The 18,776-nt window shown below is 44.8% G+C and overlaps 1 protein-coding gene across 6 annotated transcripts in view; it reads right to left on the reverse strand.

The window, feature by feature from the left end:
- Positions 1 to 12,939: 12,939 nt before the first annotated feature.
- The window catches only part of cntln (centlein, centrosomal protein), a 79,063-nt gene continuing 73,226 nt past the window's right edge, over positions 12,940 to 18,776 (reverse strand). For 5 of the 6 annotated variants that reach the window (XM_048253099.1, XM_048253107.1, XM_048253123.1 and 2 more), the window contains exon 27: positions 12,940 to 13,589. In XM_048253099.1, the coding sequence (XP_048109056.1) occupies positions 13,479 to 13,589 (111 nt within the window). In that variant the 3' untranslated portion in view covers positions 12,940 to 13,478. Of the gene's footprint in view, positions 13,590 to 13,919; positions 14,473 to 18,776 lie in introns of those variants that run through there. The other variant, XM_048253131.1, reaches the window with a different exon arrangement.

An 18,776-nucleotide genomic window follows, 5' to 3' on the forward strand; every position in this document is an offset into this window, starting at 1 on the left:
TTCCTAGATCTAGTCGCTCAGCCAAACTGAGTAATCCGGGATGAAGGGCCTTGGTTAGACGTAACCAAGGATCCAATGGTCACTATGAATGAGATCCAGAGTTCCTTTGAGAGGATGAGAGAAGCGTAAAGAAGGACTTTTCTTTGGACGTTTCACATTTGTACAGAATTCAGCATGCATGCATATTTCACATCCATAAAGTGCAATAGGCAGAATGGTGATGTTGAATATTTTGGACCAGATTTAAATGGGAATCTATTTGCTGAAAATGTTTTTTATAGCATAAAATGCTCTTTGTGATGTTTTCTTTTAGTGCATTCACTGCAAGATCAAAGTTGCTTGAGGTGTTCATTTTTAAACCAAGATAATTATAGTTTGTAACATTCTCTAGAGTTACCTAGAGTGAACAAGTGTCTGGTTTGTTTTTGGAAGATCATAACTTTTGATTTGTCCAAATTGACTGTGAGAGCCCAGTTCTGACAGTACTGCTCTAGCAGGTCCAGGTGCTGCTGTAGACCGTGTTCAGTGGGCAACATCAGTACCAGGTCATCCGCATAGAGCAAGAATTTAACTTCAGTGTCCAACAGGGTGGGCCCAGGTGTTGCAGATTGTTCCAGTAACATCGGTAATTCATTAATATAAATGTTGAACAAAGTTGGGCTCAAAATGCAACCCTGCCTCACCCCACACCCTTGAGTGAAGTATTCAGTTCTTTTGTTGCCAATTTTTACTCCGAATTTGTTGCCTGTATATATTGATCTACAATGACGTTATACATTTTGCCCCCTACACCGCTTTGAAGGATTTTAAAGTACTTTTCTCTGTTTATGTAACCTTGTCTGTTTGTTTATACCTATGTATAAAACTGTAAAGCGTCTTTGAGTGTCTAGAAAAGCGCTTTAAAAATAAACACATTATTGTTATCAATACTTACTGACAGAGTTAAAATAATATCAATCCAAATGCGATGTAAATCCATGGTAATATTTACAGTGTAATCGACCTGTTAAGGCCTTCCCTACATAGCCTTTCTGAAGGGACATATAGTACTTGTATACTGAATATAGCCATAATTTATGTCAATCATGTTTTTTTTTTACTTTAATTTCCAACATGGATGGGTTTCTATGGCAGAATATCCATCTGTAGTGATTCTGCATGCATGGTCATAATACAGTGCCCATAAAAAGTATTCACCCCCCTTTGGATATTTCCACTTTTACCGTTTTAAATGATGTAATATTGATCAATTTAACTAGCCCTTTTTTCCAATGATTTACAAAAATCCCCTCTTTAATGTCAACGTGATTTCTACAAAGTAATGTTAATAATATAATAATATATACTGCAAAATGAGCGATTGCATAAATATTCACCCCCTTCAAGTCACAATTTAGTAGATACACCTTTGGCTGCAATTAAAGCATGGAGCCTGCGTGGATTGGTCTCAGTTAGGCTTGCACGTCTTGATACTGTAATTTTACTCTATTTTTCTTTGCAAAATGTAAATTTAAATATAAATCAGGTTTCTCGGCCAAGAATACTTGCGTATACAAGGAATTTGGTCTCTGTATTTATCCCATCCGTGAATTAGTGAACACACAGAGCACACAGTGAACACACAGTGAGGTGAAGTACACACTAACCCGGAGCAGTGAGCTGCCTTGCTACAGCGGCGCTCAGGGAGCAGTGAGGGGTTAGGTGCCTTGTTCAAGGGCACTTCAGCCATTCCTACTGGTCGGGGATCGAACCAGCAACCCTCCGGTTACAAACCTGAAGCCCTAACCAGTAGGCCACGGCTGCCCACTGCTCAAGCTCTGTCAGGTTGGAAGGGGATTGGGTGTGAACAGCCCTTTTCAAGTTCAGCCACAGATTTTCTATAGGATTGAGGTCTGGGCTTTGACTTGGCACTCCAGAAAATTCACCTTGTTGTCTTTAAACCATGTCTGTGTAGTTTTCACTGTATGCTTCGGCTCATTGTCTTGCTGGAAAGTAAATCTTCTCCCAAGTCGTAGTTCTCTTGCAGACTGAATCACATTGTCCTCCAGGATTTCCATATATTTTGCTGAATTCATTTTACTTTTACCTTTACAAGCCTTCCAGGGACTGCTGTCAAGAAATATCCCCACAACATGATGCTACCACCACCATGCTTCAAATTAGGGATGGTGCGTTTTTAGTGATGTGCAGTGTTTGGTGTACGCCAGAAATAGCAATTAGTCTGATGGCCAAAAAGCTCAATTTTGGTCTCATCAGACCAACAAACTTCCATTTGACCTTGGAGTCTCCCACATGTTGTTGGGCGAACTTTGGTCAAGATTTAATAAGAGATTTGCCATTCACCCATAGAGCTTTGACTGGTGAAGAACTTGAGCAAAAGTTTCTCAGCTGCTGAAACTTTTAACGGTAACATTTTACTTGACAGTATCGACATAACGTCCCCTTAGAATTATGAGGTTCTATCTGACATTTTTGTCAAAATTGAGTTATTTACATATTCTTATTCTGTGACACCTTAAGAAGATGAGGTGAAGTGTTTCTTGTAGTTGTATGCATTTTTGGACATTATATCTGAAGAGGTTTGTTCCACTTAGCAGTATAACTCTATGGAATTGTAAGACTTTGAAGCTCAATATCTCAGAACTACTCAGAACGCAGATAGAACCCTATAATTCTAAGGGGACGATAAGAGTGACATGACACTGTCATGACACATGAACCCTAACCCTAATCCTAATCATAACCTCTAACCCTAATCCTAACCCTAACTCTAAGATGGTTACACTTTACTTGACAGTATCGACATAAGAGTGACACGACACTGTCATGACACATGAACCCTAACCCTAATCCTAATCATAACCTCTAACCCTAATCCTAACCCTAACTCTAAGATGGTTACACTTTACTTGAAAGTATCGACATAAGAGTGACATGACACTGTGTCATAAACAAGTCATAAACATTTATGACATAACGCTTCTGTCATTAAGTGTCATTCGGTTTTTGTCATAACAAGTTAGGGTTAGGTTTAGGGTTAGAGTTGGGATTAGGGTTAGAGGTTAGGATTAGGGTTCATGTGTCATGACACTCCTATGTCAACACTGTCAAGTAAATTGTTACCAAATAATAGGGTCACATAGCACTAGTATGTGTTAGCACTAGTATGTGATAGCACTGTTTCTCTGACACTGTGATCAGCAGCATTGGAGCGCCACAGGGAACTGTGCTCTCTCCAGTCCTGTTCACCCTGTACACATCTGACTTCTGCTACAACACCGAGTCATGCCACATGCAGAAGTTTTCTGATGATACTGCAATTGTGGGGTGTATCAGGGACGAGCAAGAGGAGTACAGGAGCCTGGTGGAGGACTTTGTGCAATGGTGCAAACTCAATCACCTTCAACTCAACACTTTAAAGACCAAGGAGATGGTGGTGGATTTCCGCAGGTCTAAGCCCGCTCTGCTACCAGTCTCCATTGATGAGGTCAATGTGGAGGTGGTAAGCACCTACAAGTATCTGGGTCTCCACGTGGACAATAAACTGGATTGGTCAGCCAACACTGACACACTCTACAAGAAAGGGCAGAGCAGACTGTACTTCCTGAGGAGGCTGTGGTCCTTCAATGTGTGCAGCAAGCTCCTCAGGATGTTCTACCAGTCTGTTGTTGCCAGCGTCCTCTTCTATGCAGTGGTATGCTGGGGAGGAAGCACAAAGAAGAAGGATGCTGGGCGACTTGACAGGCTGGTAAGGAAAGCTGGCTCTGTAGTGGGAGCTGAGCTGGAGTGCATCACTTCAATATCTGACAAAAGGACCCTGAACAAACTGATCAACATTTTGGACAATGAGTGTCATCCACTCCACAGCACTATTGTAAAGCAGAAGAGCCTGATCAGCTGGAGACTTCGCTCACTGTTTTGCACAACAGACAGACTGAGGAAGTCATTTGTCCCCAGGGCCATTGAACAAGTGAAGGGCAGGGAAACTTGGCAGGATTTTCCCCTCTGCTGGAGAAATTGTGCATTATGCTATTTCAAACTGTGGAAAAAGGTAACGATAAAGCACATGGATTTGTTTACAAGCTAGCAAAACGGTTAGCATAAGTTCGGTAGACAATGTGGATGTTGCAAGGTAAGAAACACGATTTAAAACAAGTTTCTTGTTTCTCACTTCTCTTTCCGGGACGGTAGTCTCAATGTTGCAAGGTTGGTTTTCCGTCTGGGGACGCTAGGGGCAGCGGGAAAAGTCACCATTTTCACCGGAACAGGTCATTTAACCATCCAAATGATTTCTAAACGGGTTTATTACGTTGAAATAGTTGCCAAGTTCCCCTTTAAGGGAAGAGGAGAGATAGACTTCTCCGCATAGTCTGTCTTCCTCTCCACCCTCTCCATGTTTGGATACTGTCTGTCCACTAGCCACATTTTACCACTGTCTTACTGCTACACTGTTTTTCATGCTATATTAGCACACATGACCAATGGCTTCTGCTACAATACTGAATGGCTGTAACCCTATTACCTCAACCTATTCTTGCACTGTCATAGTTTTTAATATTACCTTGTCTACATTATACTCTACTCTCTTATTTGTCCATATTATTTATGCTGGTCTCTAGACCTTATTCTTGCACTGTTGGACTACTGTTGGACTACTTTTTGCACCTTCACCATGACACTCACTCTCTTGAGCACCTTACCATGCACACAGAACTACAGGCCAGTCCCGGCCCTGTCACTGCAAGCGTCTCATGCTTGATCACCCTCAAGCACACTGTGGATTTTTTAATTTAATTTATATAGTATATTTAGTATTTAGTTTTGTTTTTTCTTATCTTCAACTGTCTCTATTGTACAGTGGAGTTTTGTTATATGTTAATACTGTACTTATACTTAATATTTACCATTTCTGCTACAAGTGCATGTTGTGTGTGATGTCTATGCTACTGAGACCTTGAATTTCCCCTTGGGGATCAATAAAGTATCTATCTATCTATCTATCTATCTATCTATATCTAGTATACGTTAGGAATATATTTACAACTTTTGTTAATATTTTAAAGTACTGTATTTGTGCTATTGCTTTATTTTATATATTTTTCTTTGGCACAGGAAAGATAAAATCACAGTTTTTCCTTTCTCACCAGGTACTACTTTGTTGCAATAATGAGAATGACATTGTAGTGCTTAGCTGATGGAGACAGCTGTCACCCATCCTAGCTCTTTGGCTGCAGCTTTATCACATCACAGGCCCACGTTCAAGGGAGAGTAGGGTGATGGCTCACTGGGTGACTTGCTGTGGGGCCATCAAAGGTGTGTCCGGTGTGTGCCTAGTATGAACTGTAAAGGGACCCCTAGGTTAGGTTGTGTGAGGGACCCCTGATATGGATGAGGCCTTATTTAATGGGGCACCTTTAGGCATGGATTTGCTCACTTTACAAACGAGAGAGGTCTGTGATCACACTGTGCCTTCCACCATGAAGACAAAAGATCACTCCAAACAACTCAAAGAAAAGGTTATTGACAGCATAAGTGAGGGGATGGATACAAAACAAATTCAAGTCACTGAACATCCCCTGGAGTTCAGTGAAATCCATCATTAAGGAATGTAAGGAATATGGCAAATGTGCAAATCTGCCTAGAGCAGGCCAGGCTGTCACCACAGACTGAGTGACAAAAAAATCATTACATTTAAAGGGAAACTTGGCAGGATTAGCTATATTTCCCCCTCTTCTGGAGAAATTGTGCATTATGCTATTTCAAACTGTGGAAAAAGGTAACGATAAAGCACATGGATTACAAGCTAGCGAAACGGTTAGCATAAATTTGGCAGTTTTTTGTTTCTCACTTCTCTTTCCGGGACGGTAGTCTCAATGTTGGTGTTCCGCCTGGGGACGCTAGAGGCAGCGGGGAAAGTAACCATTTTCACCGGAACAGGTCATTTAACCAAATGATTTCTAAACGGGTTTATTACGTTGAAATAGTTTCCAAGTTCCCCTTTAATTCAATGATTAAAAAATGTTTTTCTAACCTGAATAGGGTTTACATTTTTCCTCCAAGATGTTTTCCTAAATACTGAATTTTAGGGGGGTGGTCAGGTGGTGGTTGTCACAAAAGTACCTGTCAACATATTCTGTCAGGTCTTGTGACACTTGTGATCCCTATGGTCGTGATGCGACCACACCAAGCTAAATATGCACAGATCTGCCTTTTTATGAACTCTTGCAAACACACATATAAACTTAACTATAAACATTTTTATATTCGTTAATTGGTTATTGTGTGTGTACCCCTCTTGATGGGAATGGTGCTGGCTACCTTCTTATGTGCTCACCTGTATTGTCTTACGTAGTAGTCTTAGGTCAAATGTGAGTGTGATTATGACCCTGAGATGGCTAGGTATTGGCTGATTTATATTTTTTCCTTTTTGTCATTTGCCTCATGCTTTGATTGACCATTTTCAGGCCTTTTTCAGATCTTTATCTTTATACACCACACTCTGACTGGGCTTTTCGGCCACACCCAACTACAGGCGCTAATCATCGGCTCTGTTCCATCACACGTATGAATCATTTTTTATTATATCAAAATAAGTCTCCCAATTTTCACAAATAAATACTAGCCTAAAACATGGGTAAAAACTGCACTATGCAGGAATGGCTATGGGGAACTGAATACCTAATCTATGACAGTAAAAGAACTGCCTACCAAACTGTTGAAAACCCTAAACCCAAACAAAGTCTTGTTTTATATAAATAGCTAGGGCTGTGCAAACACCTAAAATAAACAACAGACAGGTATGAAATGAAAATGTATAAATGAACTTGTCATATATCACAAGTCCATAGTGATCATGTACATTATTACAGATACACAACCTCCTTTGTGCCCACTACTGTCACAGCTTATGAGCTCATGTGGGGCAAGTTAAAAAACACTACGGTTTTACTGACGTGTGGTCGCAACGATGTGCAGCAGACATTTAAGGTAGTTTTCTCTATTTGGGGGGTGGGGTATCAGAGGTGTTATCCTATAGACAAAGTTGTATACAAAACCTGCCATTTTAAAAAGTATATCCATCTAAAGCCATTTATAGATGAAACATAACAATCAAATAAACAAAATAAATCTTTGTTTATATCGATTTCGTCAAGCTCGAAAGAAATTCAGAAGAGAAAGCAAACAATGGCCTTCACAGAGTGCTTGAGCAGATAGTGTTAAATGCATCAACATTTGCATTGAATCAGAGTGTTTGCAACGTTTTGTCCGTCTTGAACTGACCCTTTCAGAAGCTCCCGGTTCACACTTCCCACACCACTGCTGGAGCCCCTCAGATCTATGGGCGGAGTCCCAGCAGCAGGAAGTGGTAAGCAGTGATGGAGCACTTGGGCCCACGGCCCGCTGGGCTCTCTGGCAGTCGCTTCTCTCTGTGCTCCGTCACACCATATATTTCAGCCCTACCGGAGAGGGTAGATAGTGGCACAGGGGTAGATAGCGGCACAGGGGTAGTTTATTTCAACAGGGCATGTCTGAGTGATGACCCTGATTCACAGACAGACATTCTGTGTGCTGCTAGAGAAATAAAATCATGACTGTGATCACAACAAAGAGGTCTAATTATTCGTTCAAACTATTATTTAACAGCTGATGGGATGCAATACAGAGATGTGACAAAGTGTTAAGACACCATTTGATGTGTTGTTTTAGCAATGTTACAATGACATACTGTACAGAAAAAAATGTCAACAGTAAAAAAAGAACACACGTGTACTGCTGGTTCTGTTAAATGACCATTAAATCTGTTATTTCTAGCAGTCAGTGTTATAATGACCAATCTCACAGGGCAGAAGCTGTTGCACTGGCTGGCTCTGGTTCTGATATTCTGGTGGATCTGCCAGCAGCTTCTGGAGGGCTGGTCATGCCCATCAGTGGGCAGCCTGGCAAGATTAGAACACTGCTAAAACACCAAATTCAATAAGGGCCTAAGAAACAAAACAGAAATTATTTTTTAAAATATTGCTCTGTAGGGCATGATAGACAAAAGAGAAAGATAGTGAGGCTGTAGGTCATCTTTAAAGAGGAGAGAGGTTTCTGGAGAGAGAGAAGCTGTAGGTCATCTTTAAAGAGGAGAGAGGTTTCTGGAGAGAGAGAAGCTGTAGGTTGTCTGTAAATAGGAGGGAAAGAGGGGAGAGAGAGAGAGAAGCTGTAGGCTGTCTGTAAGGAGAGAGAGAGAAACGTGAAAGAGGTAGGTCTTCCCTTTGCTCTCAAAGAGAGAGAGAGAGATATGTGTGTAAGGTGATGTGCTAATGTTTCCTGCATTTTCTGAGGTGATTCTATTCTAATAAAGAGAGAGAGAGAAATATTTAAATAAATAAATAAATATATGTGGACCTTATAACAAGCAAAACATTTGAGGTGGCCTAAAACTATTGCATAGTACTGTATTTCTAAGTTTGAGTGTCATCAAATCACAAGAGAGTGAACAAGACATTTGTTTTGGTCATTTGTGTTTATTATCTGACAAAACAAATAAATGGCATGTACAATAACACTCACATCTCCTGCACAGATAAAAGGCCGTCAGTTCTACCACCTCCTGCAAATGAGAGAGAGAGAGAGAGAGAGAAATGAAAGAAACAGGGTTTCGTGGCAGCCCGGGCACTAGTGGCCTGAGCAGTGGGTTGGATGCCCGGCGCTCTGAGCCTCTCCCTCCGCTGGTGCTGGTGTTGGCGCGGGCCGGCCTCCGCTGCACTGCCCCCCCCCCACTCACCCATGCTAATGAGCCGACGCTGTAATTGGTCCCAGCGATGTGGGCCGGCTCACCTGCGCTGGCAGGGGGAGCTGCAGTCAGTCCTGTGGCCTGCCGAGAGCCGCTGTGGACGGAGCTCTACCGCACTAATGTTATGCAAATAAAACACACAGGCGTTGTTTGCTTCCTAACATCACCACACAGTAGGGGAGTGTGTGTGTGTGTGTGTGCACAGACACAGTAATTAGCAAGGCTGTTATACCCATGATGTGCTCTTCTGTTTCAGGGATTTCTTCCCAGGTAGAGTAGGTTGCATGATGTTATGAAAGTATGATGTATTGCGACATCAGAAGCAAGTCAAATTTGTAGTTTCTTATGTCATTCCATCGAACTACAGATACGCTACCAGATCTGGCAAACTTGCATAGTGCGGTTATAGCCGATAGAGGGTCGCGAAGAGAATGCAGAAGTGCCGTTCACCCAGTTGATGAACCACCGAAACGATTTTGGAAACAATATTTTAAGGTACAAAAAACTCTTTGGTGTTGCTTTAAAGGAACACTCAATCATACACTGGATCGGTACTCTGACACTGTTTGGTTCTGAGCACAAGTAAAACTTTTGAGGCGAGTGTTTTATTTTGCAAGAACTGTCAGACATTCTGTGCATGTACAGTAGTTTGAGAATGGAGAAAAGGGTGGAAGGTTTCAAAATATGTGTTTTAACAATTGTGGAAAACTGTAAGTGTTCCCTTAATTTTTTTGAGCAGTGTATTTACAGAAAACTAGCACTAGTATGATAGTGTGTGTCTAGGAATAATTAATTCAGTAGAATAAAAAATCCATTATTAGAGGCTTCACAACATGAAGACTTAACTAAACCATTTGGATTTATGTTCTGAATTTGAACAATTTTACATAATTTTCTCATCCCAGTCTAACTCTCATCTCCCACACTTAGGTTCCTTCCTGCTTCTGTCCCAATGAGCTAAATGAGGCACAACGACTCAAACCTGTAATCTCCCTAAATAAGCTTTGAGCCACCATGAGAATCTATGGGATCTTTTCTGGCACACTTACATAGCCTGGTTTCAACCGGACTAACACTTACAAGGAGACTTTGTGCACATCCCAGGTGCTGAACAAAAAAGTTTTTTTTATGAAAAAAGTTTTCACACTATTATTATTGGTTATCTGCCACTGAGGAAATGTAGGCTGAAGAATTTATATGGTTTAAGGAGTCCCTCATATCAGACATACACAATGCAATTAGAGCATCTACAATCACCATCAGCTGTGGGATGTTTAGTGTGTCTGCTTTGGGAGGACTTTAGGGGAGAATTAACATGGATACCCACTCATTCAGCTGTCAACACAGTTGCAGGAATACTGGCCAGAATGAATATTGGAAGTTGAAAATGGAGACCTTGTGTTAATCACAGACTTCACCAGAGCAGGTCAAAATGTCATGAACAGACACGAGAGTGATGGAGTAAGGGATGAAAAAGAAGAAGAAAGGGATGAGAGAAAAGGAGAAACAGAGAGAGAGAGAGAGAGAGAGAGAGTGCTGCTGCGGCTGCTTCTCCCCCAGCTGTCATGGCTGTGGATTAGTCCCTGCTCAGGCCTCTTCCCCTGCACACCAGGAGCTCTGGCTACAAAGGCTCACAGGCTTTAGAGGAGAGCACTGCTCGCTCTGCCTCAGCCACTGGGCGCAGTCTGTCAGACCCCTCTCATCACCAGCGGCTCACCAGCCCGCATGGCACGCATGTCTGTCTCCCTGCTTCTGGGATGGACAGTCCAGCATTTTTATCTATGTAGGTGTTCCAAGTGAAAGCAAGGGTGTGTCATAATATGACTAGTATTGATCTTATTGATTGATGTATAATTAATCAAAAAGATCTGCTTACCGGTGGAGAATGACAAGCCGGTGCTATACCATTTTGTCATTTTGAGGATGCACAACCTCTATTCCACTAACACAATACTATTCAATAAAATATTTGAGCCCTCTGGTGGCTACACTCTATACCGCACTCCATACCCAGTCAGAGAAGTACACCAGGAGTGCACACGACTGTACTCTTAACACACATAAGAATGGCAAGCTCAGTGTGTACAGTCTTTCCCCCTAATTTCATCTTTAACAATTTGATAATTTGATGATAAATAAATATACACTATAAAACTGAACGCTATCTCAGATACTGTATGCTGACATCTACTGTAGCTAGTGGCTCGTGTACTGAGAGCAGGGAGACGGCCTGAGGCCAGGGCTGAGGGACGCACTCACTGGAGGTGTCCATCTCTGCCTCTCCGCTCCTCTCCTCTCCCGGCTCTCGTGTCTCTGCTCCTAATTGTGCATGGGCAGTGGGGTGCGGCGATTGGCAGCTGTGATCCCCTCCGCTGTATCCCTTTGTACTTGGCCCCCAGCCCTCCCCCTCTCTTCCCCCGTGATGCAGGGCAGCGGGCGCAGGGGGTGGGGGTGGGGGCAGGGGCGCCCCAAAGCCACCTCCTCATCGATCGTCCTCCCAGTCAACTCCCGACCGCTCACCCCTGGTACCCCACCGCAGCAGCCCAGCCCAGACCCCGCCGAAAGTGGGACAGGTGGATTAAAGACAGATGAGGAGAAGGCAGGAAGAGAGGGGCAGGAAAAAAAAAGTGAGAGAGGGGAAAAAAAATGACACAGGCGCCAAGCAGCTCGAGGAATAAAGAGAGGGGAGGGAAAACTTTGCATTTGGAACTTCTGATCAAAGTCAGTCCCCTAGGAGACCTGCTTAATGAGAGAGTTCTACAAGAGGGATGGAGAGAGAGAGAGAGAGAGAGAGAGAGAGAGAGAGAGAGAGTGATAGAGTTAGAAAGTAAAAGAGAGGGAAACACACAGGAAGGACGGGTCTCATTCTCCATTCCTATAGAGCATTTGGAATGACTTGGTGCACGGGCCGTGTGTGGTGTGTGTGTGCGTGTCTAGCATGTACAGGGGGAAGCAGCACAAGGCCAGGTTAATTAAACCGTGGGGAGCGCCGGCGCATTTGAATATGTCACAGAGACGGCGGCCACATCAGTCTGATGGCGCGCCTCGGCAAACATGTTGACTAGGCTTTCCGCATTAGGCTGGGAGAGATGGGGGGGCACGGGGAGAGAGGGGCCTCCATGCTAATTTGCTCGGCAGTGCTATCCCCCCCCCAATCTCTATCCCCACAGCACGGCGGAGGTTCCTCCTAGTTATTAATGTTTGTCATTAGCAGCATTATGCTTGAGGACAGTGACTAGAAACCAGCAAATTTATATGGGACAAATATTGACAATAGCTTCCTCTTGGGTATTCACAGAAGAAAAGATGCAAACTATGTTAATTAATGGTAATTAACCACCAGGGCTTGCCTCTCCTGGATCACAGCTAAATTGGTCCCCGAGTTGCTTGAGACACAGTCCTGGGCTAATCCTTTATTATAAAAAGATAAAGGAAAACGACATCATTAGCATAAATTTGAGGAGATAAAAAGTTGAATTATTCTTGCTAATTCCTGAACGGGTGGTTTTACATAAGGTTGTTAATTGTACATGAAAAAAGCAGGCAGGAAAGACAAGAGAAAGAAGGAAAACAAAGAGATGGATAAAATAATATCTGATTAGAGAGCGGGAGCCAGCAGCAGATCCACAGACTCAAGGACACTCAAGAAAACACACACACACTCACACAACTGCTCACAAATATATGAAATGATGAATATCAGCACCAGAAACCGAACAAGTGTGTGGATCTACTCGGTGTTCCAGATGGCGCGTTAGAATGTCTAAAATATTTAACCTCTGAGATTTAAAAAAAAAAAAAAAAAAATCAATAGAATGAAAAGCCAAATAATAAAGTGAATCAACTATTTAAACAATTTTGGAAAAAGTAAACAAACAAAAAATCGTAACGATACATACTGCAACACGTCGATGCTTTCGCTACGCTCTGTTTTGAATCGTAATTGTGACAAAATATCCAACCAAGTTTCACCTCATGCTCAGCGCTGGCGGCCAGACTTGATGTCCCAACTAATTAGCCTGTGGCAGCTGATCCCAGATCAGTGGGCCAGAGCCAGAGGGAGGCGAGTCTGGACCAGAGAGGAGCGCTCCACGGCGCCATCAGGAGAACACACACACAGATCCTGGAGTCCAGGAATACACTAAAGACGCGACAACCGATGATTAACAAAAACATTTTTAATTAAAACATCTAGATCAACAAGAAATAAGTTAAACATTACAGAGAAATAATATCTCTACTGATAAGCTGCTGCTACCATATATGGGGCATGATTTGGTCACAGTCGGCGTTTGAAGAGGTCAAAACATCCTGCCCCGACTGGCCAGTAACCTAATACAGTAATACAGTGGCCAGTGTTTCTCCACACACACACACACACACACAGTGTGCACGGACACGGAGTGGACAGAGGGCGGTTAACATCAGGCTAGCAGTGGCCCGCTCCCGGGTAAAAACAAAAAGAAAGAAGGAAAAAAGAGAAGAGAGAGGGAGGGAGAGATGGAGAGAGGGAGGGAGAGATGGAGAGAGGGAGGGAGAGATGGAGAGGTTGAAGGGTTCTTCACAACACTCCTTCAGCCCTGGCCGTGGCAGCCAAATGGGGCTCCCACTGCGAGGCTGGGCACTCCCAACGTTTGAGGAGGATGATGACAGACCCTCTCGCTCTCTCCCGCGCTTCCTCTCTCTCTCTCTCCTGCGGTCAGGCTTTTTCGCTGACTGCTGCTTCAAGCGTGGCCAGTTCCTCCGTCAGCACTTTCCTCTCCTTCATCTTGGCCAGCATGGCGTCCATCAGCAGCTCTGCAGAGGGGATCTTTGGGGGGTGGAGGTGGGGGAGAGAGAGAGAGAGAGAGAGAGAGAGAGAGAAAGAGGGATGGTGGGGGGAGAACAAGAGAGAGAGAGGGAGAGAGTCAGACATGGATGTCAAGATAAGGGAAAAGGCTTGTTGTTTTTTTTCACCTGGCAGTCTTTCAGAGGTCCTGGTCATGTTTGTGTTTGTGATGACAGGCGGGAGTTAAGACAGGCGAGGGGGTGTGGGGTGTGTGTGGTAGGGGTGGGAAACTTTGCTGATCTTTACTCACATTTTTTTTTTGGTACATCCATCTTTTTGCGAAGATCAAAACGATAAAATATGCATTGTGGGAATTTCATCATCTTCTTGAAGGAATATGTTATGCGTCTCCTGCTGATGCTTGTGTAAGGTTATTTAACAGCAGTTAGGATCTAAGGCAAGCTCAGGCCACCCACTCAACAGGCAGTGAGGGAGGCCTCCCTGCTCTTAAGCTCTGCACTACAGGCTGGAGCATCTTCCCCACATCAGTTCTTAGGGGCGGATCAGGAACCCGCTATACGACCACAGTGTATTCTCTTGGGTAGAAACGGCACTGATCTAGGAACAGTACTAAGTTACTGTAGCATGAGATGAGGCTGTGAGTTGGGACGGTAGAAACGGCACTGGTCTAGGAACAGTACTAAGTGACTGTAGCTTGAGCTGAGGCTGAGGGTTGGGAGAGGGATCAGACACAGGCACTTCCTGCAGCACTGCACTTCATGAACACTGATCAGGTCGGAGAGCACTGGGCCTGGCTGTGAGTCGGCCGTGTCAACATCTCTAGCAGCAACGAAGACGCCAGGCGTCAGCCACCAGAGAATACGATGACGGGAGCCGCAGAGAGGGATGTGTGCGTGAAATGTAGCTGTAAGATGGATATGGAGGAGTACCACATTAGGAGAGACAGACAGACAGACAGACAGACAGACAGAGAGAGAGAGAGAGAGAGAGAGAGAGAGAGAGAGAGAGAGAGAGAGAGAGAGAGAGAGAGAGAGAGAGAGAGAGAGAGAGAGAGAGAGAGAGAGAGAGAGAGAGACACTCCTTACATGTTACATCAACACAAGGACATTGCTAGCGATCAAAGGCAAATAATCTGCTATAAATATTCATCCTAACTTTGCAGCTTTGCTTGTTTGTGTCTTCAGCAGTGTTGTCATTTATATCAAAGTGTCTTGGCTTAATGCTTTAAGAGGCACAGGACCAAAACAGACAGAGGCTTTGAGAGGGAGAAATAGAAGGAGAAAAAAGGATGAAAGATGGATACAGATGGAAGAGAAAGAGAATGAGAGAACAAGAGAAAAGGGTGGAGGAGAGCGAGACAGCAGACAGCTATAAAGACAGAGCGAGCGAGCGCCAGCGTGGCAGACTGCTACCCAGCGTCCCACCTTCATTAGGGGGGAGTGGGGAAACATGGCCTCCCCTAAGGCCGACCGGCTGGGGTATAACACAGTCCCTTTGCTGACTGCATCAAACGCTTCTCCGTGCCGAGTGCTTCACTGCAGATCACACACACACACACACACACACACACACACACACACACACAGTCAACGCTGCCACACTTACCTACCCAACACACCAGGGAAAACAGGAGTGTGCACACACACACACAAAGCCCCAGTACAACAACCTCAGGCTAATCCATAAACAAATACATGAGCCTCGCCACTCAAAGCGCACTAGATACTGCTGATGGCTGGGAGTGCAAAGCCTAATTAGCGATGGCTTGAGACTTAATTATGTCCTTTAACAGGTGTCCAACACACCAGCGCAAGCAGGCCACCGGCCACTGAAAACACAAGCCCAGCAATTAGCCACCCCAATCTGTCAGTGGGAAATGGGCTGAGGTGACCGACAGCACACGGCGGCCGTGCGGTCCAGAGAGAACGAGAGCGCGGTGGACGGCGAGAGCGCTCTGACTGGTCTGCACACGGCACTGCAGTCAGACGGACAGGTGCACACAGGCTCCTGCTCAGCCTCAGGAGGATCACTGCACACACAGCATTTGGGCCAATACTCCACTTATGTCTGTGTGCATGTACAGTACATGTGGTACAGTCAGCCTATCAATGAGACACCATTTTTGCCACCGTATTTATTTATATAAAGAGCAAAGTAATAGTGAAGAGCAAATGAACAGTTTATATGTGTGTGTGGGTGGGTGTGACTGTGTATACAGAATAGAATAGAATAGAATTGATTTAGATTAAGTGTATAATTTGTATTTTTGTAATTTGTATTTTAGTATATTTTTATATATTGTATTAAGTGTTAGTATAATTTGTATTTTAGTATATTTAGCATATTCTTTATCTTCTACTGTCCTTACTGCTTACTGTATGTATGCTGCTGCTGAGACCTTGAATTTCCCCTGGGGATCAATAAAGTATCTATCTATCTATCTATCTATCTATCTATATGTTAGTGTGTGTGTGTCAGTGAGACAGAGAGAGAAAGAAAGAGAGTGTGTGTGTGTGTGTGTGTGTGTGTGCTGAGAGTGACTCCAGGTGATGACACAGAGGTGAGTGCGGTTCAGTGCGGCCTGCGGTGTGGTGAGTGCTGCTGGCTCGGCGCTCTCCGCACTAATGGGGCCAGTGGGAGCGCAGAGCCGAGCAGCGTTGCAGCCTCCGCGCCATCTGATGGCAGCCCGCGCCAGAGCCCACCTCCACCCCCCCCCCCCCCCCCCCTCCTCCCCCCCCCCCCCCCCCCCTCCTCTACTCCCCTCCACCTCCGGGCAGGCCAGACCTGTCCATCCATGGTGTTCCTCCCCCAGCCCCTATGCAGGAGCTTGCCCACGCACCAATCCCTCACTCCACGCTCCGTGAGCGGCTGCTTCAGCCTGGGAGGAGAGGAGTGGAGAGCAGAGGGGGCTGGGGGCGTGATGTACAGGGGCCGTGGACAATGTAAAGGTGTTTTATAGACCAATTAAGTGACACTGGTATTACAGAGCCTGGGGCCAACCTGCAGGCAGTGGCATTCTGCACTCAAAGCCTGTAACCCCACTGTGAGTTAGTGACTTTATACACACACACACACGGACGCACGCACGCACACTCACTCACACACACACACACGGACGCACACACGCACAGACAGACAGACACACACCTAGCTCACTTTTTCCTTTTCCACAGATCGATCGAGCTCCTTTTGCTCTCCCCCAAAAGAGGTACGAGGAGTTTTTTAAAGGGCCCAATTTGTGCGGCAGGTAAGAGGGGACTGAATGCAAATGGGAGGCAGGAGACTCCGCCGATCCCCCCTTCGCATTTAGCGGGAAAGGTCACGGCTGGTGCAGCGAGGGAAACATCATGTATCCATTATCACCGCGTGCGCACGCCAGCCCTTTTTTCGGCGCTAACTCCGCCAGCCACACACCTTACCACACTCTTCATTACACTTTAAGCACCTCAAGATGTTCGGTGGACAACTGTGGCCGTCGGCAGCGTGTCCCTCTCCCCCACCACATCTCCGACGCTTCCTCTCCATTCGTTGCAAGTGAGAGTATTCTCCAGTGCCTGGCGCTGTTCTTCTGATGAACACTTAAACTCAGGTTACACACGGTGCGTTTTCCCCCCTGGCGTCACTGCTCTCTTTGTGCGATTTTGTTTGGCGCCCTATCCCCCATGTGCTGACAAAAACCCAACTCCAATCTAGGCCACTTTGGGAAAAACACAGACGCTACTTTCCCTGATCACAGGAGAGGGAAAGAGAGAAAGAGAGAGAGTAAAAAAAAAACAACACTTTTATGATCTTTGATCTTCACACTTTTGTTTTGAAATCAAAGTTATCAAACGAGAACAACAACAAAAAAAAGAAAGAAAAAAAAAAAACACAAAAGCACCCAAGACCTACTAAAGTCTGCATTTGATTAGGAGATAATGAACGTGTCACATGCGGGAAAATAAATAATAATATTAATAATAAATAATAATAACAAAAAGAAACAGCACTCAGGTAAGAGCATCAAGCAGACACACCAATCTATTCTTCCAGCGTGTAATTACTCGCCCTGAGCCCAGCATCCTCTCTCCATTCTCTGCTTGGGGCCCCCAGGGGCCCATATGAAAGGGAATTGGACACTTGGGGCCACAGATAGTGTAATTAAAAATCTCTCTCTGGTTTTTTTTTTATAAGTTGTTGCTGCTATCAGGTCTGTGCAACCTGAGCTGTGCGTCCTGACCTAAATACACCCCAGATTAAAGGCAGCATACGCACAGGTCTTTGTTCCTTCCACTTTTCTTCCCTTACTCATTAGGAGGCAATGGGGGGAGACTGAGGGAGGGTTGGGAGAACAATAGACCCAAATTCAGCCCACCTCGGTCCACTCCGTGCACAGGTCTCCTCATCCACGGTTAGAGTTGGGCGCATTTGACTGATGCACACCACACACGTGGTCACTGTACGGCCTACTCGCTCAAGGGAGCCCGCCGTCCTCAAAGCTGGTCTGAGACACAAGGTAAGTGGACAGTGAAGACAGCAGGCCAGCGTACCTTTAGTGGCCTTTAGTGTTCTAGTGTCTTTAGTGTTCTGGAGGAATTCAAGTTTTCATGGGACAGTGTGAGGTACCCAAGACAGAAACACATTTAAGATGCTGATCTGAGGTCAGTGGAAGCTGTGTGTATTTGTTTCTGCAGCGCAGATATTCTGCAGCAGCGAAAGGCTGCTCTGTCCAGCAGTGGGCCTCTGCCAAATGGCCTCCAGTCCATTCACACGTCACACACCTGCTCTGCTGAATTCACACTACACCTCTGTCTGCCAAGTACACAGGGAAAGTGGCGTGTAATGCATTACTGGGGTGGCCTTGAAGCACAAAAGGCACTTGTATCTCACTCACTCTCTTTTACACAGGAACACACAAACATGAGCAAAAAAGACAAAAGGAAGCTAGGACGCATGCACCACACACACACACACACACACACACACACACACACACACACACACACACACACACACACACACACACAGACACACACACCCACTAGGAAAGCAGGAACAGTCTCGATCAGCAGCACCAGTGTCCCAGTGACACAGTTCCAGTACAAAGGCTCAGCTTGAGTCACAGAGAGAAAGACCTGGCATGGCTGATTTAATTAACACAGTCATTAAATTAACTTTAATTACAGGCACTCGAGCTCAGCTTTTTCTCTGTGTTCTCAAGCTCTCTGA

This window comes from Alosa alosa, chromosome 1 (assembly GCF_017589495.1).
Source record: "Alosa alosa isolate M-15738 ecotype Scorff River chromosome 1, AALO_Geno_1.1, whole genome shotgun sequence".
Lineage (NCBI taxonomy): Eukaryota > Metazoa > Chordata > Actinopteri > Clupeiformes > Clupeidae > Alosa > Alosa alosa.